Below are 19,617 nucleotides of genomic sequence, written 5' to 3' on the forward strand. Positions count from 1 at the left end.
TGATCATGATCACCTTCACCGACTACTCGTCGTTGTCTTATCTATCGGTGATCGCCGTCTGAAGCTCTCGCTCGCGAATCGGCTCTCGGCGAACAAATTAAACATCATTTCCTCATCAATGGAACGAAAACAGAAAGGAACTCTGGCTGTGTTGGCTACGTCTCCCTCTCGCATGGTGCACCATCACTCTTCGCCGTCCGATCAACCATCACTTGATGCCTGATGCTCCAGAATGGGAATAAGTACTGAGTGTACTGGTCAATGAAGGCTTCAAGGGAGAACAATAAGGCCGGCTCTTCGGCACAGGAACAGAGTTTGACGAGCTCCTGATGGTTTTTCTGGGGTGATTTTTTGATGAAGTTGATCATCAAGTGAAGGGAGGGATGAAGTCAAGATATGTAAAGCTGGCGAGATGGTGTTGTGGCTCTCCTCTCCCATCTTTCGACGGATTGTTGAATGCTTAGCTACCTCTTGACTTTATCACTTCATTCTATTAGTAGACCCTCTCCTGCTCAGCACGACAACACCGATAACCCCTTTGATAACCAGGGTAAGACCTCTTCAATAGCTCTTTATGTTGCTGTGTGCGTGTACGGTGCTGATGTGGAAATAGCTATTTCAAACTCTCGAGACTATCCCCTCACCCAAGCTCTCTTCCAGGCTATTTATTCCAAAGGCTACTTGGCTGCTCTTCATTCTCGACCAGCTCCATCAAACCACTTCTCCACTTTCTTCACTACTTTTATTCAAATTCATATACGACCATCCCATCATGTCTGCCTCAATTCTCGCCCTCGGCGGCGGTGCCGTTGCCCGTCCCAATGCCTTTCGCCGTCTTACCACGACCACGACCTCTCGTCTCTCGAGAGGTTTTGCCGGTACCGCCTCTACTTCTAGTCTCTCTAGTATTCCTTCCATGTTCAATGCTTCCAAGTCTGGATCTCAACTCGGAGAAGTGGGCAAGCTTGCAGAACTTGCAGAGATGATCGGTTCCCTCAAGACTGGACAAGAAGAGTTGATAATTGCCATGAAGAATTTGAGTACGGAGATTGAGGCTCAAAAGAAAGAGATGAGGGAGAAGAGGGTTTATGTACTTGACACCGCCAAGGAAGAAGGTGAATTTGGAATGGTCGATAATGCGGGTGCAGCCAAGGTGACAACGCTTGAAGATGACGTGAGCGCTTTATCATTTCTCCTCATGCCACCACCACCAACTGACCGACAAAAATGTAGCAATTCCACTTCCTGGACCGAGTCTTTCATGAACCTGTTCAAATGGTTGAAAAGATTGGTGGTATAAAGACAGTCAATGAGCCCGCCTTTGTTATCCTTGCCCCTACCCGCGAACAGCTTCAAGAGAGCTTGGAACTTGCCCAAGGCGGTATCCTCCAGACTCCTGCTATCATTCGCATGTGCGAAACTCACCTTTCTTCGTCTCTTCCTGTAAGACCTTTGTCCCCTTCGCCTTGTCCATCCGCGAGCTTATTGCTGACGAAAATGACACAGGAGTTGCTCGACGCCGGTGAGACATTCAAAGCCCAAATTCGGCTCATTGCCGGAGAGATTGCCAACGTTGCTGTCGATGGACAAGTGTTTAGTGCTGAAAATGATGATGGCACGCGAGTTAGTTTCTTGACGGAGTATAATGGTTCCATGACCGATCCTCGTTTCGATGATTATTTTGCAATGAAGGAGGGAGAGGCGGAAAAGTATGCCGGTGAGTCTAGGATTATTTCTTGATAACTTGAATCTCTGTCTTGTGTGTGCTAATTCATGATACAGAGCTTTACGCACAGTATCGCGAAGAGAATTTCCACCCTGTCGACCTTGGGGAAGAACCTGCCGTGTCCACCCACTCACTCGACGACCCCAACCAACCCGACTGGCTTCAATCTCACTTTGATAAGAATCCTAGCATTTACTCTGCGCCTGCTGAAAAGATTGATCATAACGAGATTTTGGAGGTTGTCAACTTGCCCAGCTATAACGTCAGGTTCTACTTTCATAGTCCTGTCGAGGGTTCTTGTACGATTGAAGGGTGGCAGAATTGGACTATGAGGATGCAGGTGGATGAAGACGAAGCTGCCGAGTAAGTTTTACGTATCCATTTTCTATCGACGGAAAATTGAAGTTGAGCTGATACTTTTGACATAGCACTGAAATCTTTGGCGACGACGTGATGACTTTCAACTGCCCTGTCTACTGGCAAGCCGATTTGCCCTTCAAGTTGGATCTAAGCGGCACTGTACTCGACATTGAGACTGATGGGGATGGGCCTTATTTCACGTTGGCAAGCCAGGAAACTGCTGCTGAGGATTGCCAGCCGCAGAATGTTATCTGGAGCGCCGAGTTGCCATAGATGGATAATGATATATGCTTGTGTTGTTGGAAAGTTTCTTGAACATGAATGCCAGTCTGAATGACTGACAGTTCCTTGTTCGAACCAAGAATCGTTCCAGCACAAAGATACTCCTAGACAATCATTGTTGAAATCTAAGCATAAAGTGACTGAAAATAGCGAGTTATCCTGGTTACGCGTCGACGTGGAAGCCAATCGCAGCGCGACTACTCTACGCCGCTGAGTCATCCCATCTCTTTCCCTGTTCCATTTTCTTTCTTTCATCTTTTCCAAAAAACACCATGAAGTTCTCTTCAAAGCTCTCCCTCGCCCTCGTGGCCGCCCTCCCCAACCTCGCCTCCGTCTTGGCCAGCGACGTCCTCGATTTGACCGAGTCTACCTTCCAGAAGGAGATTGCCGGTGAAGACTTGGCTTTGGTTGAGTGAGTTTTCGTCTGTATGCTGTGATGTTGGGCGGCAAAGGTGTTGGAGGGTATGAAAGAGTGTGGAAATGGTCAAAATTGATGCTGACGCTTTTATCACAGGTTCTTTGCTCCTTGTACGTATCCTTGGACGACCGCCTACGGGTCGCGATCTGTCTTCAGAGTATCATGCTGACTTTAGTGTTCGCCCAGGGTGCGGTCACTGTAAGAAGTAGGTCATTAGCATTAGCACCTGCTCTTGCAGTTAGTTAACATTTCGTAGCCTTGCACCCCACTACGAGGAAGCCGCTACCGAGCTCAAAGAGAAGAATATCAAGCTTGCCAAGGTACATCTCGTCACTCCTTTATCCTGGAATTTTGCGTTAATACGACGAGATAGGTCGACTGTACCGTTGAGCAAGGTCTTTGCGGCGAGTTTGGTGTGAATGGATACCCAACGTTGAAGGTGTTTAGGAACGGTTCCCCTACCGACTATGCTGGTACCAGGAAAGCCGACGGTATCATTAGCTACATGACTAAGTGAGTCGGCGTCATCACTAATTGTTACATGCTAACTCGTCAACTTTAGGCAGAGCCTCCCCGCCATTAGCGATGTAACCCCTGAGTCTCATGACACGTTTATCAAGTCTGACAATGTGTAAGCTTTACCTTTCTCGTAAAGATTCATCGCTGACATCCTTTAGTGTCCTCGTTGCCTACGGTGACGATGCCCATCCTGTCCCTGAAGCCTTCAAGCAGTACGCCAAGGGCGCCCGAGACTCATACCTCTTCGGCCAATACCTTTCCAACGACCTTCCTTCTATCCCCGAGAACCCCTCTCTTCCCGCTATTGTCCTCTATAAGGACTTTGACGAAGGTTATGCAGTCTTCCCGTCTGGCGAGATCGCCCATGCCGATGTTGACGAGCTCAGCGAGTTTGTCAAGCAAAACTCCATCCCTCTCTTTGACGAAATCTCTCCCGAAAACTTTGGCTCTTATGCCGAACAGGGTATCCCCATCGCATACCTCTTTGTCGACCCCAACGAGGCTTCTGCCCGTGAAAAGCTTGTCGAGGAACTCAAGCCCCTTGCCAAAGAGCTCAAGGGTATTGTCAACTTTGTTTACATTGACGCTATCAAGTTTATCGACCATGGCAAGTCTCTCAACCTCCCAGGTGACTCTTGGCCTGCCTTTGTGATTCAAGACCTTGCCGACCAGACCAAATTCCCTTTGACCAGCAAGGCCACCGCTGAAAATATTAAGGACTTTGTCAAGAAGTACGTTGTCGGTGAGATTTCTCCTAGCATCAAGTCTGAGCCTATTCCGGCCACCCAAGGTCCTGTTTACAAGCTTGTTGCCGACGACTGGGACAACGTTTACGGCGATGAGTCCAAGGATGTTTTTGCCGAGTTTTACGCTCCTTGGTGCGGTCATTGCCGTAAGTTTTTCTTCCTTGACCGCATTGGTCTTGTCTAATTGTTCTGCAGAACGTTTGGCTCCCATCTGGGACACTCTCGGTGAGAAGTACGCCGGTAACAACAACATCATCATGTAAGCCTTTCATCCTCCTGGCATACACTCTAACTAATTCTTTTTACAGTGCCCAAATGGACGCCACCGAGAATGACATTCCCCCTTCTGCCCCCTTCCGAGTCCAAGGCTTCCCGACCCTCAAATTCCGACCTGCCGGTTCTTCTGAATTCATTGATTACACTGGCGACAGGAGCCTCGACAGCCTTGTTGAGTTTGTAGAGACTAACAGGAAGAGCGATGCTGATGTCGCCGAGGAGGAGTGGGAGGATGAGGACGAGACTCCTGAGCACGATGAGTTGTAGATGGGCATTTGAGTGAATATGCAGTCTGAATTGAATTTAGCTTTCGAACTCAAGCAGGCCTTTCTTTTCTCTCCATGGGCGGGTGACATCTCATGTCAATTATCCTATGCTTCTTATAAGGCCACAATGAAGCGAAATATCTCCAGTGGAATAACAGTATACAAGAGTAGCATTACTGATCATAATATAGTGCATAACCCTACGAAATCTAAAAACCAAAAGGAATGCTACATTACACTTTGACCTCAGTCTTCAAGACCTTCTTCCAAATGGGCACCTTTGACTTCTTCCTCTCCACTTCCCTCTTTATCTCTTCCTCCAACTCTTCCTCATCCAATTCTCCAGACGCATACCAGATAATTGTCGCTATACCCAATAGCGCTGTGATGATACATCCAGCAAGCGCGCCAATTGCCTTTGGTGTCCAGCCCATCTTGAGCGGCCAAGGACCCCATGGCTGGCCGGCGAAATCGGTAGTAGAGAATTTGCCAACGACATTACCCTCAGTACCCTTGTTCCACCATCTGCATTGATCAGTGATCTGTTCAGGAACATCGGAGGCGAGGGCTTGGAATGCTTCGGGGGCTTCGACCATGATGGCTGCGAGGCCGGAGGAGAGATGCCAGTCGATCTGTTAAAAAATATTAACCGCGAGAAGCGTTGCATCTGTCAGCCCAAGAAAACTTGAAAAAGTTCAAAAGTGTGAAGGGAAGAAAGGAGAAGAGAAGACGTACATGACAGTGGAACATCCAAGTACCGGGGTTATCAGCTCTCCAACGGAGTACGACCTTGCCAGTAGGAGGAACGACAACTGTATCACGTCGAGCGGGGTTAGACTGGGACTCGTTAAGAGGAGGGTTGATGTCGGTGTCGTTGGAGGTGACGTCGAATGACTTGCTGGCGAGTTGGAACACGTGGCTGTTTCAATCCAATGACAACGTTAGCGTAGTGTTCGGCCAACGAGTTCAATGGGAAAGTGGGAACAAGGAAAAGAAAAGGGACGTACCCATGGAGATGGAAAGGGTGGAAACCTGCATCCCAATTGTATACTGTAAGTTGAACAATTGAGTTGTGTCGATATGCGAAGGCATTAGTCATTGCTCCGTAAACGGCGTCATTGAATGAGTCGTTTCCCATAGTGAGGGCGGTGAGCATGGACGGCGTGGATGTGGGCATTTGGTAGGTGATGTTATTGAACGAGGCTCGGTTGGTTCCATCGTCGTATGTCTGTTCAAGTTCAAAATGTGAGTCAGAACCAGGTTTGGTATGTTATGAAGAATGCTGGGGTAAAGAGGTACGAGGCACGTACGTCAAAGTAGGCGTGAAGGTCAATCTCAACATCCGGGTTGCGGAGGAAATCTTCCTGCTCCAGAGGCACCACCTTGGTATCATCGAAAGTTTCGATATCATATACGATGTAAGGGGTAGCAGGTGGAGCGGAAGAGTTGTAAACGATTTGGATGGTGTTGTTGAGAACAAGATCGTCGGGGACGGCGTCATACCTATTTAGGTGAAGAGAAGGGTAATGGTCAGCGCGGTGTGCTTTCAGAAAAGACGAGAGAGTGAGGAAACGAGGAGAAAGCGTACATATCGGTATCCTGAATGAACATGAAAGCATAGTTCCTGTCTGTTTGATTCAGGGCTCGAACCCAAACGGAGTACCTTTGCGCAACCGATATGGTGACAGCGTCGACAAGGTATGGTTCCACTTCGATACCGTCCATTTCAATAATGTACATTTCATGACCTTCCAAAGCGGCCCAAAACACTGTACAACGTGAGACGGATATACTTAGCCAGCTTGAAACACGAATAAAAAGGGGGATAGGTTGTAAGGTACTTACTGGCAAGGGTACCCATGTTGATCATGCGGATTCGGTAGGACTTTCCAGGTTCGAAGTAAAGAGACAGACCATCGCTAACACCCTCACCAGCGCATATTTCCTCGTTAGTGCTCATATATGTTCCATTCTGATAAGCGGCATAAATAACAGCTGACTCTATTGCGGCAAAACAAAACAGAAGGGGATCATCAGTTATTAAAATCTTTAGGAAAGAAGGAAAAGAGGGAATAAAGGACGTACTGGGGACAGGTTCGGCACCTGTGGGGTTCTTCCACGTGAGGAAGTCACGTTGTTCGAGAACGGGATATTCTTCGTGGTACCTAACTCAAGGTAAGCCTTTACTTACCAAAATGAGTAAAAGGGGAAGACTTGCCAGTCAGCAGCAGCAACGATAAACTCCGCATCCCACGTAACATTATCCGTTCGACCAGTCCCGTTCTGGGGGAAAATCACAACAGGTGCTCGTAGACCATCAGTATTTTGTCCATCAAGATGACCATGAATCCAATAAGTGCCGACTTGAGTGGTCGTATCGATAACATAGTCGAGTGTCTGGCCGTTAGGAATGGGACATTGGTTGACACCGACAGCACCGTCATACCAGTTGGAGTGGTTGAAGAACATGCCGTGAGAATGGAGGGATGTGCCGACGGTGTCATCGTCTAGGCTGTTGGTTGCGTGAACGATGATCACATCGCCTTGGGTGGCTGTCAAGACAGGGGGGCTGTGAAGAGTTAATTAAGCGGGACGTTGTCCGAGAAGAGAGGTCAGACTTACGGCCATGTTCCGTTGACACCAATCACGCGACGTTCTTGAAGCTGAAATTGAATGTTGGTCAGTTAAAAAAAAGAGCTTGCCAAACGAGTTGAAAGAACGAAGAACGACTTACGCCGTCTGGGTTGGCGGCGCTATAGGTGATGTTCCACCAGTGTTCGTGAGTAGCAGCATGAGCTGCCGTAGCTGCGAGTGCAAGAGCCGAAGCTAGGAGAGCTGTTGTCGAGTACATCTTGTGTAGGCGACGGGCAGCGCAAGGGACGGACACTGAAAGGAGAAGAAACTGGCTCTGTCTGAAGATAAATACATTCTCTATCCAATTTTTGTGCCAAGAATGGAAAGATGCTCCTTTGGGCTGGAAGTGACAGGGGTCAGAAAATGCCTCATACACGGCCGAAAACAGATAGAGCCAGGAGTTTGTGTCCAGGAAGGTACGCGGCGATAATGGATAAGATTGGTGGGGCGATAGATCCATAATAAGGGAACGGTAGGCGTGGGCCTGAGCAGGTGAGTAAGGCGAGATCCGCGGCAGCCTGCTGCAGATGCGCCTGAAGCGGAGAAAACCGGTGCATTTAGAAGCGTGCCTAGCCCAGTTATCAGATACCCCCCCGCTGCACAGGCCCAAATCAATTCTTGGCAAGTCTTTTTTAAACTCGTGCCTTTGATCGAAACAAGCACGACTCACGCTTCGGTGCCTTTCGAGACTCGCTTCAAGGTTCTGAGATCTATTTTGAAAGTCCATCGTCTTATCCCCAGCAGGTCGTCTTATCCCCAGCAGGGCAATCCAGACGCACTAATCGCTCACGCCGCAATCTATCGATATCTTCCCGGCCGAAGATGCCCATAGTCCAGGTTCTTTCCCAGTGTTCCCTCGCGAACAGCCCCGATATACTGTATTATCTACTTTAGCTTCGCTCGGCATCTCCTGCCTTTCAACTCATTGGAAAAAAAGTCCAAGTACTTCAAGTCGACTGTCGACTTTGCTTTTATTCTTTCCCACTTCCATCGAAGAGCTGTTCTGTAACGTCCCTGACCCAAGACAGACTCTGCCACCATGGCAAAAGACGTTTTCTCAGTCCCCATCTTCTTCATCGTCTTCCGTAAGTATCTTTTCTGGTCCTGCATGCCTCTTTTACACCCACACCAGCTTTACCCACACTGATCTTTTACAACAGGTGAGACGATTGAAGCTGCTATCATCGTCTCCGTCCTTCTTTCTTTTGTCGAGCAGCTTATGGCCGCTGGTTCACTCGCCCACGACGAGAGCGAGCCCAGTATCGAAAACGCATCCAACAATGGATCAGCCGCGGATGCAGAAGACCTCACGAACCCTCTTACCGACAAGGAGCGACGAGCAAAGTTAGTTAAGAGGATGAGAATTCAAATCTGGGCGGGTACAGCTGTCGGTTTCTTCATTGCTCTTTGTATCGGTGCTGCTTTCATCGCTGTCGTATGTTTACCTTTTTCTATAACCAAATCAAGGAAGGATGCTAAACTATGCCTCACACCAGTTTTACACCACACTCAACGATCTGTGGGCCGACACTGAACAAATTTGGGAAGGTGTCTTCTCCGTCATCGCTGCTGGTATCATCTATGTATGTTCTGTCCTCACCTCCCAACCTTCACCGATACTAAAACACACCTCTCTTCTCCTAGATAATGGCCACTGCCTTCCTCAAAATGGACAGAAGCCGTATCAAGTGGCGATGGAAGCTTGCCGCCGCTTTTGACCGAAGCCAAGCCAAAGCGCTCGCCCGTGAAAAGATGTCTAAGCACGAGAGAAAGCTTGCAGAAAAGGAAGGCAAGAGTGGAAAGTGGGCATTATTCCTTCTCCCGTTCATCACTGTGTTGCGTGAAGGTCTTGAGGCTGTTGTCTTTGTCGGTGGTGTGAGTCCTTTTTATCTTTCTCTATCATCTAGAAGACAGGATTGATGACGAAAAAGGTGTCCCTTGGTATTCCCGCTACCTCTATCCCGCTAGCCGTCGTTGTCGGCATTATTGCCGGTTTCGCTGTCGGTAAGTCATTCATCACTTTTTTCTCTTTCTCTTCCAAGGGCACTATGCTCACCATCAACCCCCGCACTCAAAAGGCTACGCGATCTACCGAACCGGCTCTACCACCACTCTCCATTGGTTCCTCGTCGGTTCCACCTCTTTCCTCTGTCTCATCGGGGCCGGTCTTCTGTCCAAAGGTGTCGGCTTCTTCCAATACTACCATTTCAGTAAAGGTGTGGGTGGGGATGTAGCGGAGACTGGAGATGGACCTGGTTCGTTCCAGGTTGCAGGGAATGTTTGGCATTTGGAGTATGGAAACCCAGAGGTGAGTCGATTTTTTTTATCTTAAAAAGATCAAAGATCTTTCGCTACTTTCAAAAGAGGTATATCTGCTAATGTCTTCATACAGACTGGTTCTGCTACGACTAACGGTGGTTGGCAAATCTTCAACGCCATTTTCGGCTGGAGTAAGTTCTCCCTTCTTCCCTTCTCCTAACCCCGTTCATACAGGGTACTAACCACACCCCACTTTTTTTTCTCGTAGACAATACGGCCACCCTGGGCACTATCCTCTCCTACGTGTTCTACTGGATCCTCGTCATTGCCACTCTTGTCTATCTTAAATGGAAGGAAGGCCGTTTCTCGTTCCTTGGATATAAATCCGCCGCTCTTCAACGTCGTCATGCCTTTCGGGAAGAGAAGAAGGCCAAGGAAGCGGCTCGTCTGCAGGAGGGTGAGGAATGCCAAACCGGTGCTAGGGCGGGTGATGGAACTCAGCGGAATGTGGAAGGAGGGAGCAGTGATGAAGGCAAGAGTCCGGTTCTGACCCCCGTGGACGAAAAGAAAATTGCTGCGCTGGAGAGGCATTGATTTGGTATTTCCGTAAAGACAACCCAGAGTAATTTAAGTTCAACATAATATTCAGTCTTTTTGGTCATTCGTGAAGTTTTGTGTACGATGATAGTACATGCGAGTCGTATGAAGTATGTTAGTAATAATTATCCCACAGTTCAGTTATCAGTGAGCTGTAAGAAAAAGTTTCCTTCCACGTTTCTGGCACATACCGTGTCCAGTAGCTAGTTATGCTCCTACCGTAAATACGATAAAATACTAATCTTGTTTTCTCATTTATGATATTCAAGATGGTGCATAATAAGTAGTCGATTCGCAAATGGCATGCATCGTCGATTGAACCAGTAATGTACAGAGGAGTTTACACGCCAAACTATAGCTCGAGGCTGGATACGTAGTGAAGCTGGAACAGGTTCAAAATTCAAAACGTAAAAAAAAAAGAGTTTCATATATGTGCTGTTTTTTTTTAAGATGCCCCACTTAATAGATATACATAACTTTTATACGCGATGATGATTGCCGGAGATCATTGCTATCATCCGTCATCGCCGGAGATCATCGCTTGAGATCATCGTTCGTTTGAGATCATCGCCAAACGGAAAATTCTGTGCTTGTCATGTGCTACTATTATATTATACCATTCCCTTGTTGCGATGCGCTGTACTACATAACAGAACTGTACCTCCCCCTCGAATCACCTGCAACCGAACGGGTTGTACCCGATCATGACCCCTATAACTTTCTTCGCACCCATTATACCAGTTCGTTCGCCAAGCCCAAGAGGTGGCTGCAGCATCTAGCGCAGCTGATAAAGAGCGGCTTGGGCAAGAACATAGTATCAAGGGTCTTTCCATCCTTGAAAAACTCCCCACCATCGACTTCCCGCTTTCGTTCCCCGTCGATGCAATGCACAACCTTTTTGAAAACATACTTAAACTTCAAGTTAACCTTTTCTCAGGGGCTGTTAAGGAATTGGCTGACGAGGAATTCGTCCTTACTACTCGACAACAGTGGGCAGCTGTTGGTGAAGCAACTGCTGTTGCCGGTGCGACAATTCCCTCATCTTTTGCGCTAGATCACCTGACTTCGTCAAGAACAGGCGGGCATGGCATGCACAGCCGACACATATGCACAGCCGACACATGGTCTTTTTGGCTGCAGTATATTGCACAGGTCTTGCTGGATGAACTACTTGAAGCAAGATTCTACAAGCATTTTGTGCGATTTTCGAACCTTGTCAGAGAATGCCTGGCATATGAGATGCCGAGGGAACGCCTTGAGGGTCTGAAGGCAGACTGGGTTACGTGGGGTGTGGACTTTTACCGGTGAGCTGCATATTCAGATTACATTATGAACTCTTAGATATTGATTTGGTTTAGTCTTCTCTACCACGGGAACAAGCCTAGCCATCTTCATGTTTGTTCGGCTCAGTTTCAGTCTTTTCACTTTGGTTTGGTAATCGAGATGATGGGCCCCATTTGCATGTGATGGCAGTTCGCAATGGTGTGTTATTGTGGCGATCTTGGCCGAAATCTAAAGAACAGGCGACACCCCTATGCCAGCATGTCCCAGCGGATTTTGGCCAAGAGTCATCTCAAGCACATTGCAAACAAATACGACTTTCATTGGGGAGGTAGGGTGAGCGACGATGAAACCCCTAAGCGGTATGAGACGGTCTTTCGGTCATGTAAGTCCAAGTCACCATAATCCTTGATGCATAATTGGTGCCTGTTCAGATGCACATTATGCTTTGCCCTCCCCGACTAATGATACCCAAGACATCATTCAACCCAGCCTGGTGAACAAATTCGTGAACGCGATCACGACTCAACACAATGTCCTGCCGACAAATGAGCTTAGAGAATATCAAAGGAAAAGTTGAGGGTTTGGAACCGTGTTCGAGTGTTGAACGGAGGCGATACTATTCGTGTGTCAAGGGTGGATACTGCTAAGGAGGGCAGGAGGTGCACCACTTTTGTCTCAGTGAGTTAGACCTCATTTAGTCTGAAAAGAACTTTTGAGATTGATGATGTGACGTTGGCTGTAGTATATGGTGTCTATCGACCGCAATAGGTCAAGACTACCAAGAATGCATCGGAGCACTCACCTCAGGGCAACGACTCCATTGCCCAAGAACTATCCACCAACATCCTTTTAGAGCACCTAGTCGACCGCACCGACAAACAGGACGACACGTTCGCCCTCCTCACAGAGTTGCTGGTAAAGCGCCATCCAGCCAGGGATGTAGAGTTCGAGGACCATCTATGCTATACCCCACTTGTAAATCATTTTAGCACATAACTTTGAGCCCTTCTGATCTCACAGTTCACATAGCACCGGAAGATCAAGACTTCTTGCGATGGCTGAGCAGTGCTGCATCACCTCATCCTATTGGGCAAGTTACCCTCTCCTCCCCCACCAACAACGTCAACCACCACCACCAGTAATCGCATCAGGATAGATGATCCAAGCCAAGTAGGAATCATCCAAGAACAGGCGGATGCCCTTATGAATGCCACAGGCATGAATGCCGATAGGCTCGGGCTACCCGCCAGGTTTCATGTACCCAATAATAACCCCAGCTCTGAGAATTCAGGTTCTTAGATGCCGCGAGCGACGAAATGGTGAAGTTTCAGTCCATATTGACGGAGTTAGTCTAGCTGCTCGTTTAGATAGATGACTACGTGGTCTTTTTCGTTCAGATTCTATACCCTACTGTAAATTTCTCTTTTGTAGCTTTCTGATCTTTCCTCATCACTATCTTGTACACTGCTCTCTGAGACTGTTTGTACGAAAGTGCTGAGTGAATACCAGGTATGCATCACTATATTGTACACTGCTTTCTGAGACTGTTTGTACGAAGGTGCTGAGTGAATACCAGTTCAACACATATTTGTAATTGCAAGTAGAACTAGGACACACCAGTAGCGAGCAACGATAGATCTGTTGTAATACTAGTTTGTTGCATAGAAGAAGAGAGTAAGAGCCAAGAAACAGGTTGGTTGGGGTTACAGTTATGGGGATGTCGGACTGAGGTTGCGTTGCACATCCCCCAAAACATCCCCTTGGCCACCCCTCTAAGAGAGCTACCAAGCTGGTATTCATCCAGTTGACGATGGTACGCCGCCTTGAGGGTGTTGAAGAAGTCGACGTCGAGAGGTTGGAATCTGCCGCTCATCTTCGCAGGGAGAAGAATCACAACAATGTTCCGAGCCCAACAGGCTTCAAGGAAATCAACCTTGGTGTGCGATTCAGCACCGTCATGGATGAGTAGACGTCGATCACGACCGCTATTGGCAATATCGCGAGTATAAGGATCAAAGGCGTCTTCAAGCCATTTCAACATCACATAACTGTTGATCCAGCCTTGGCGCACCACCTGTCGCCCTCCTCCCGCACCTTGAACCAACTTTCTTGCAGTTGTGCGCCTTGATAGATGATCAGTGGAGGAACTGGCGCAGAGTTGATGCCGATGCAAGCCACAGATGTGATGTGCTCATTTGACGGTGGTACAGCTTGGCCATTCTTTGGATGGCCACGAGGCGCAACTCTCCGCACTCTTCGAGAGCTCGAGAGCTCGAGAGCTCGAAAGCAACTTCATCCATGTTGAAGATAAGGTGGGGCGCGTAGAGACCAGTACCATACACCTCTTTGACCTGCGAAAAGCATTTAAATACTTGACAAACACTAAAAGATACATACAAGGTAGTAAAAGGCTCTGCGCGTCTTTGGAATGTCTGCTTGTAGACGTCCGAGCTCTTTGTAAGAGAAAAGCGTGAATGTATGGTATCGCCGTGTCGTTGGAAGAACCGCGAGCCCCAATTAACGCCCAATTCTCCATCACAGACCGCTCCTGCAATTTCTACGACATATCTTGGCGTCAAGAGAGTGTCTCGCTCAGCATACTCATTGATCTTTTTGACCAATTCCTCTTCTTGCACGATAGAGGTGTCGAGGGGCCGAGGCCGTATGGGACGAGTGTACGCCGGTGTCGTAGAGGGATGACTTTGAGACCCCGTATAAATCTGCAACTTTCTGATAGCTTTCACGGGGTTGTTTATCTTGTGCTCAAGTGCGAGGGTCATAGAATCGGCCATTGTGGAGATATAGATGTTAATTATCGTGAAATACAGTAGTGTGATATGTCCGAGATTGCCGTGTGTCCGAGAGTCACGTGAGTACAGGTAATCCGCAAAAGGGCCGCGTTAGTCATTTTTGGGATATTAAGCCCAAGCAGTAATAGATTGAATTAAGCCGCTGCAGGTCCCATCATAATAGTCTCGCCCAGCGTTTTTTGTGGTCGACGATCAGCGTAGCGAAAGTTGGACGAAATGCAAATTTTAAAGCATCAAAGCTGCCATGTATGTGCAGATGCGCAATGGATGCCACAGGTATGCGGCGCTAGTGTGTAATAAGCTAAGTCCAGGAAAGAAAACTGAACGGCTATCTTTGCATAAATAATCGCTGTTGCTGAACGAATTGAAAGATCGAGAGATCTCGGATTCGTAGGCATGGTAATTTGTCACGTTCTATTGAATACCAATATCCAACAGAATCGGCCGAATGGTAATACATATGGACATTTGACAACGCAATCTGCTGTTGAGGCTGAGTATTCCCTCAGCACCTCCGTACTAATGGCAATGGCGGCAGTCCCGAAGAAGGTAGTACGTTTTAATGAGGATGATGGAGAGTCTAGAAAATGTTCGACTAATGCTTGTGTATGTACGTACGGTCTGATCCGAGGACAACTGTACATGTGCTTACGTAGTTCCGAGAACTGCGGGCTGCAAAAGTTTACAAAAAAATAGAAGTGAGCAAACGGACGTAAAATGAAGATCTTTTTTATGCGGGGGGGCGATGTAATAAGCTAAAAGTTATCATATGGTGGTGTATAACTAAAACTAACTTGAAGTTTCAGTAACTATATCGGTGGTCGACCAGTCACTTGCATTGCATATAGTGCGATCCCTTCTTCCTTTTCCGATCCCTGAACTTGATTCAGAAGTAGCAAGACATAGCTCGTGCAGAGTTTATACTACAGAGTCTGGAAATGTCATTTGACCAATATTTGAACAGTATACATGGCGCTGGAAATGTCAGTTGACCATAAACAATATACACGGCGCAAAGCCGTTTTACCGACTTATTTCCAGTGTACACACAACAGTGGGCCAAATTATGTTGTAGCATCATGCCGTGACTTCCCAAAACTCTGCGATGTCCTTCTTCATGATCTCCCACGACCATCCCAAGCCCGGGATATCAGGTCTGTCCAAGAAGATGAAATCACTGTGCACTGCACCTTCAAACTATTCATAGTTTAGCTTTCAATTCATCCAACCCCCTCAGTTTCTGTGTGGTTTTGGACTGGACTTACGACGCGGAGCCGCACATTGACTTTATCTCTCTTCATCCCCGCGTATAGCGTTAGGGTTTCATCGTAGAATTTCTCTGCCGAACCTGCTGAAACGTAGACTTTGACCCGGTGTCGAGCAAGATGAGAGAATGAGCCAGAGGGAGCAAGGGCGGGGGAGAAGTAAGGGTCGGTTCTGTTGGGGAAATGGCGAGTATGGGAGGGAATGTAAGATGTTTCTGGGTCGATGACGTAGTCCTAGAGTCAAGTATGAGGACGGATGAATAGGTAGGAAAGGAAACGTACGTTGTAACGATTGGTTTTGATACTCGGAGATGAGCTAGTCAAATCGCCCCATACCTATTATAAATTCTAACCATAAGAAAACAAAAGGGGACATTCTTTGAGAATTATTGAGCTGAAGTGCTTACGGATTGGAGACAGAGTGAACCGACTTGGCCGAACCGCTTTGAACCCAAATCTTCCATCTCTCCCAGACATCGGGCGAGGGCGAGGCATGCATTTGCTCCAGCGCTGTCTCCGCATAACATGATGTTCTAAAATCAAGACCGATCAGCTTGCAGTAATGTCGACCTGCACGGATTATAAATGCACTTTGGTTTCAAAACTTTTTTCTTCGACAAGGTATTGGATGCCTGCCAAGGTGTCGAGTAAGGAACAAGGGAAGGCTGTGGCGTCGGAAAGCGATTTATGGTAGTTTACGCCTAAAAACACATTCTTGATCAGCTTTTTGCCCTTATGTAACCCAAGTTGTCCTGGGTCTAGTGATCAGACGCAACGTACAGAAAACTCGAGCGCTGGTCATTTTGGCGAGCGACCAAGCCGTATGAAGGCGAAGAGGATGTCCAACCATGTAGCCTCCACCGACGATGAAGAATATGACTCTTTCGCCTGGAGAAGCCGCTCGGTCTAGCTCCTGAAGCCACTGTTAGCAAAATACTAGGTGTAGAATGGACAGAAAGCAGGGAAGGGCTGACCGATTTACCGCCCCTCTTCTGAATCCAGAAACTTGGTACGGCCTCTCGAATGGTGATCCCCCTCGTCTTCTCCAACACCTCGGGCGAGTATTCCGCCTCGACAAAGGGAGGACAATCAATCTTTTTCAAATCGCAATCCGCAGTATACTTGATAGACATCGTAGGCAAAGTATCCTCCTCAACATCTCGAGCAGCCACTCTATGCCAGCTGTACGAGTTGGCGAGAATACGTCGTCGGTTGATGGCGATGTAGATACGATAAGACCAGTTGGGGAATGGTCGACCATAGATAAGGTAACGGATGGAGTGATAGATATTGTTCAAGGGAACCACGATGAGGTGAGCGATAGGGAAGGTGAAAAGGTCGAGGAGCTTGTTGAGCGCCGGAGAGAGCTCGAGGAATGGCATGCTGATTAAGGGTTGCGGACCATTGCCTTGTGCATATTTTATTTTGCCAAATTCGGTCAGATATATATATTATATATCTGATGTATATCTCATGATCAAACCATGGGAAGGCATGAAGATACCGCAGGATCATTAGTTATGCGAGGTAGACCGGGGGATGTACAGCCGGCCACCGGTCGCCGGGCCGATCCTGTACTGTCATGAGTACATGGCTTGGTCGCCGGCCAGTAAGTAGCTTGGTGCAGCTGTACGGGATGGTGCTAGCGGGTTATACTAAAGCTTTTTGTATGGTAAGCCGACGGCCGTGAACGCTGATCCGTCACTGTCAGAGAAACGATTAGAGAGATACATATGACGAGACGATTAGAAACAACTGTGGTGAAGAATAGTGAAACGGAAGGGAAGATTACAATTTGGTTCCGCCAATTAGGATTACACCTCCACCTTGATTGACCGGGTGCCGCCGACGGCTATTGCTGCGATCAGTGACGCCACCTTTCGAGCAATTTCCATCGTTTATTATACTGCATTCACATTTACATCTGCATCGTCGCTCAACTCACAGAACAACGATAATGTGGTCTTCTGACCGGTCTCAAGGAAAAGCTCAAGATACTGCCCAAGATGCACAGCCCACTGCGGTTCCTGCGCCGAAACACAGACACAAGCACCATGTCCAGCCCGACGGCACGAGAGTCTGGGAGGACGAGAAGACTTGGGAGGACGAAGGTGGCAAGGGATGGGGGAGGGTATGGGTGAAGAGGTGGGAGAAAGGGTCGAATAAGGAGAAGGAGCAGGAGCAGGTACAGACCGGGAATGGTAAGCGTTGCGTATATGCATGTATGCATGTGAACTCATGCTAATGGGCTTAGTAGTGGCCGCTACGAGCTTTGCTGGGAATTCGGATGATCAAACTACTTCTACTGCTACTACTACTGCTATTTCTTCGGAGCGTACGTAAACCCATTCTACTATTATTATACGATGAGCTCATGAGAAAACTCCAAACGACAGACGAGCAAACCACAGCACCCACGGCGACAGACAAGAAGAACAGAGTTATTCTTGACAAGCTTCTTCATGAATCATACCGCTCCGGTTACAACGATGCCCTCTCTTCCTCTCGTCTATCACAACCCTTTGGATTTTTCGGCTTCCCGGGTTTAGCGGCGTTCGATGAACCTTTCTTCGCTTTCCCACCTGCGTCGGCCAGAATCCTTGACGAAGACCCTCTCGTCACCTCTTCGCCTCGGGATGCAACGGCAAAGGTGTACTCATATTCATCTACATCTTCTGGTACTGGAACGACAGTCGTCGCCGCTTTGTTGGCTGGTACAGCCGCTGTGTTGGCTTGGAAGACACATAAGCGGGCGAAGGGTCTGGAAAAGGCTTTGAATGAGGTGGTGGCCCTGAACAAGGCTCAAGGATTTGGTTATCAAGGAGGAAGGGGAGGGAACGAGGTGCATCAATTGAATGCAAAAGTTGAGGAGCTCAATCAGGTAATACGTGGGCTTCGAGAGATGTCGTTGAGCGGGACGTCCACTTGGAGTAAGGAGTTGCGCGATTCTCGCCCGGAAGGGGGAAAGGTGTTGCAGGAGCTGGACAAGGGGAAGATAAAGGAGAAAGAGAAGGAGAAGGATAAGGAGGAGGTTAGTAGTTGAGATGTCACTTCTCTTTACATCCTTTCGCTCATGCGAATAATTTCTCGCTAACGGCGGATTGCGGGTGTTTATAGCCACGCTCTACCCAGAGTCAAAGCCAAAGTCAATACCCCTCAGCTCCTCATTCAAGCTCGGCGAAGAACATGGTGAAAGAAGATGTGATGCCCATATCCGATATTCACAAACAAGTCGAAAAAATCAAGGGTCAATTCCTAAACAACGTCCGAGTCTCTGAATCAGAGTTATCTGGAGACTCCGGACGAGAAGCGACCAATCCATCAACCAAACTCCAACCTCAATCTCAATCCTTACCACCTCCAGCCTCCAGTACTGCTGCTACAACGGAAGCTGATGCTTTATCTACGTCGACCTCTACAACCCCAACCCCACGCATTAATAATAATAATTCACCAACTTCTAAATCTAAATCTCGCAAGGTTAAATCCTCTTCTTCTTCGCCGCCGCTTACCCCTTCCTCTCCTAGTATTAATGGGGAAGTGATGCCCCTTGACGACATTCATAAGGAGGTGGAAGCGATCAAGCAGAGGTTTTTGAGCGAGGATCAGAAAAAGGACGTGAACGTGGACACCCATGAGTTATCAGGGACGTTATCAGGGGAAGTAAACAATGGGGAGCAACAAGCGGCATTTTTGACCGATCCTATGGAGCCAAAGGTTTCTACTGGTGGTGATGGTGAATCATCCCTATCTTGCATGAAGAAATCGCCAAAGGAGACGAGTAAATCGATAGCCCAAGATCACACTCCCATTCTTGAGTCATCGTCGTCATCGACTATCGCTGAATTGCCTAATCCAGAGATTCCTGGAGGAAACGCTGCGGCTGGTGTGCGAGGAAACAAGAGGACGATTTACATCGAAACCGAAACCAAATGGGGTGCCCCAACCATCATTACCGAAACAGTTCAGCCTGTGCCGCCTGTTGGTAAATGGTATTTCCTTTCATCGCCCTCCATCTTTACCCAATCATTCGATGCTACCCCTGTCATCCCTTTCGATCAACACCTAAAGCCTAAGTCTACGTCTCTTCCCCCGAAAGTACTCGTAGGACCGGGAACGCAAGAGAAGATCACATTGATTAAGCGTAAGACAACGGAAGAGGTGGTCAAGGATGT

The 19,617-nt window shown here is 47.9% G+C and overlaps 6 protein-coding genes and 1 pseudogene across 6 annotated transcripts in view; 4 read left to right on the forward strand and 3 right to left on the reverse strand.

Moving 5' to 3' along the window:
• The first annotated feature begins 131 nt into the window (after nt 1-131).
• Nucleotides 132-2,419, forward strand: CNM02400 (expressed protein). Its single transcript, XM_568415.2, has 6 exons — nt 132-550; nt 614-1,174; nt 1,234-1,443; nt 1,507-1,717; nt 1,783-2,089; nt 2,155-2,419. Exons 2-6 carry the CDS (start codon nt 773-775, stop codon nt 2,357-2,359), a joined length of 1,335 nt encoding a protein of 444 aa, XP_568415.1. The 5' UTR covers nt 132-550; nt 614-772; the 3' UTR covers nt 2,360-2,419.
• Nucleotides 2,420-2,620: 201 nt separating this feature from the next.
• CNM02410 (conserved hypothetical protein) lies at nt 2,621-6,289 on the forward strand. Its single transcript, XM_568417.2, has 9 exons — nt 2,621-2,780; nt 2,883-2,896; nt 2,973-2,991; nt 3,043-3,106; nt 3,160-3,299; nt 3,349-3,417; nt 3,464-4,197; nt 4,247-4,310; nt 4,360-6,289. The coding sequence occupies exons 1-9, from the start codon at nt 2,641-2,643 to the stop codon at nt 4,592-4,594; spliced, it is 1,479 nt and encodes a 492-aa protein (XP_568417.1). The 5' UTR covers nt 2,621-2,640; the 3' UTR covers nt 4,595-6,289.
• On the reverse strand, nt 4,753-7,497 carry CNM02420 (acidic laccase, putative). The gene is made up of 10 exons (XM_568259.1): nt 7,328-7,497; nt 7,216-7,256; nt 6,812-7,162; nt 6,679-6,758; nt 6,439-6,594; nt 6,182-6,362; nt 5,904-6,096; nt 5,601-5,821; nt 5,329-5,512; nt 4,753-5,225 (listed from the first exon to the last, which is right to left on the reverse strand). The coding sequence occupies exons 1-10, from the start codon at nt 7,442-7,444 to the stop codon at nt 4,827-4,829; spliced, it is 1,923 nt and encodes a 640-aa protein (XP_568259.1). The 5' UTR covers nt 7,445-7,497; the 3' UTR covers nt 4,753-4,826.
• Nucleotides 7,498-8,104: 607 nt separating this feature from the next.
• CNM02430 (conserved hypothetical protein) lies at nt 8,105-10,351 on the forward strand. The gene is made up of 8 exons (XM_568258.1): nt 8,105-8,312; nt 8,388-8,662; nt 8,724-8,810; nt 8,872-9,102; nt 9,159-9,231; nt 9,306-9,535; nt 9,620-9,677; nt 9,755-10,351. Exons 1-8 carry the CDS (start codon nt 8,267-8,269, stop codon nt 10,078-10,080), a joined length of 1,326 nt encoding a protein of 441 aa, XP_568258.1. The 5' UTR covers nt 8,105-8,266; the 3' UTR covers nt 10,081-10,351.
• Nucleotides 10,352-11,835: 1,484 nt separating this feature from the next.
• Nucleotides 11,836-14,211, reverse strand: CNM02440 (annotated as a pseudogene).
• A 292-nt stretch (nt 14,212-14,503) lies between these two features.
• Nucleotides 14,504-17,157, reverse strand: CNM02450 (expressed protein). Its single transcript, XM_568430.2, has 7 exons — nt 16,417-17,157; nt 16,223-16,355; nt 16,034-16,143; nt 15,850-15,975; nt 15,725-15,778; nt 15,443-15,676; nt 14,504-15,374 (listed from the first exon to the last, which is right to left on the reverse strand). Exons 1-7 carry the CDS (start codon nt 16,822-16,824, stop codon nt 15,255-15,257), a joined length of 1,185 nt encoding a protein of 394 aa, XP_568430.1. The 5' UTR covers nt 16,825-17,157; the 3' UTR covers nt 14,504-15,254.
• A 167-nt stretch (nt 17,158-17,324) lies between these two features.
• CNM02460 (hypothetical protein) overlaps nt 17,325-19,617 on the forward strand; it is a 2,866-nt gene continuing 573 nt past the window's right edge. Inside the window, exons 1-4 of the mRNA XM_568256.2 lie at nt 17,325-17,643; nt 17,700-17,777; nt 17,839-18,473; nt 18,560-19,617. The exon at nt 18,560-19,617 is cut by the window's right edge and continues 78 nt beyond it. Of these exons, the coding sequence (XP_568256.1) occupies nt 17,400-17,643; nt 17,700-17,777; nt 17,839-18,473; nt 18,560-19,617 (2,015 nt within the window). The 5' untranslated portion in view covers nt 17,325-17,399. The remainder of the gene's footprint in view (nt 17,644-17,699; nt 17,778-17,838; nt 18,474-18,559) is intronic.

The sequence above is a fragment of the Cryptococcus neoformans genome (genome assembly GCF_000091045.1).
Source record: "Cryptococcus neoformans var. neoformans JEC21 chromosome 13 sequence".
NCBI classification, from domain to species: Eukaryota; Fungi; Basidiomycota; class Tremellomycetes; order Tremellales; family Cryptococcaceae; genus Cryptococcus; species Cryptococcus deneoformans.

Excerpts from the sequence above, each read along its gene's own strand:
- CNM02430 (XM_568258.1), top strand. The coding sequence starts at position 8,267 with ATGGCAAAAGACGTTTTCTCAGTCCCCATCTTCTTCATCGTCTTCC. Across the intron at positions 8,811-8,871 it reads TCGCTGCTGGTATCATCTAT|ATAATGGCCACTGCCTTCCT; the intron begins GTATGTTCTGTC and ends CTCTTCTCCTAG. Across the intron at positions 9,536-9,619 it reads TGGAGTATGGAAACCCAGAG|ACTGGTTCTGCTACGACTAA; the intron begins GTGAGTCGATTT and ends GTCTTCATACAG.
- CNM02400 (XM_568415.2), top strand. The coding sequence starts at position 773 with ATGTCTGCCTCAATTCTCGCCCTCGGCGGCGGTGCCGTTGCCCGTCCC. Across the intron at positions 1,175-1,233 it reads TGACAACGCTTGAAGATGAC|CAATTCCACTTCCTGGACCG; the intron begins GTGAGCGCTTTA and ends ACAAAAATGTAG. Across the intron at positions 1,444-1,506 it reads ACCTTTCTTCGTCTCTTCCT|GAGTTGCTCGACGCCGGTGA; the intron begins GTAAGACCTTTG and ends AAAATGACACAG.
- CNM02450 (XM_568430.2), bottom strand. The coding sequence starts at position 16,824 with ATGCCATTCCTCGAGCTCTCTCCGGCGCTCAACAAGCTCCTCGACCTT. Across the intron at positions 15,976-16,033 it reads AAAAAAGTTTTGAAACCAAA|AACATCATGTTATGCGGAGA; the intron begins GTGCATTTATAA and ends TCTTGATTTTAG. Across the intron at positions 15,779-15,849 it reads GTTCACTCTGTCTCCAATCC|GTATGGGGCGATTTGACTAG; the intron begins GTAAGCACTTCA and ends AATTTATAATAG.
- CNM02420 (XM_568259.1), bottom strand. The coding sequence starts at position 7,444 with ATGTACTCGACAACAGCTCTCCTAGCTTCGGCTCTTGCACTCGCAGCT. Across the intron at positions 6,097-6,181 it reads TTCATTCAGGATACCGATAT|GTATGACGCCGTCCCCGACG; the intron begins GTACGCTTTCTC and ends TCACCTAAATAG. Across the intron at positions 5,822-5,903 it reads ACCTTCACGCCTACTTTGAC|ACATACGACGATGGAACCAA; the intron begins GTACGTGCCTCG and ends GAACTTGAACAG.
- CNM02410 (XM_568417.2), top strand. The coding sequence starts at position 2,641 with ATGAAGTTCTCTTCAAAGCTCTCCCTCGCCCTCGTGGCCGCCCTCCCC. Across the intron at positions 3,107-3,159 it reads AGAATATCAAGCTTGCCAAG|GTCGACTGTACCGTTGAGCA; the intron begins GTACATCTCGTC and ends ACGACGAGATAG. Across the intron at positions 3,418-3,463 it reads TTTATCAAGTCTGACAATGT|TGTCCTCGTTGCCTACGGTG; the intron begins GTAAGCTTTACC and ends GACATCCTTTAG.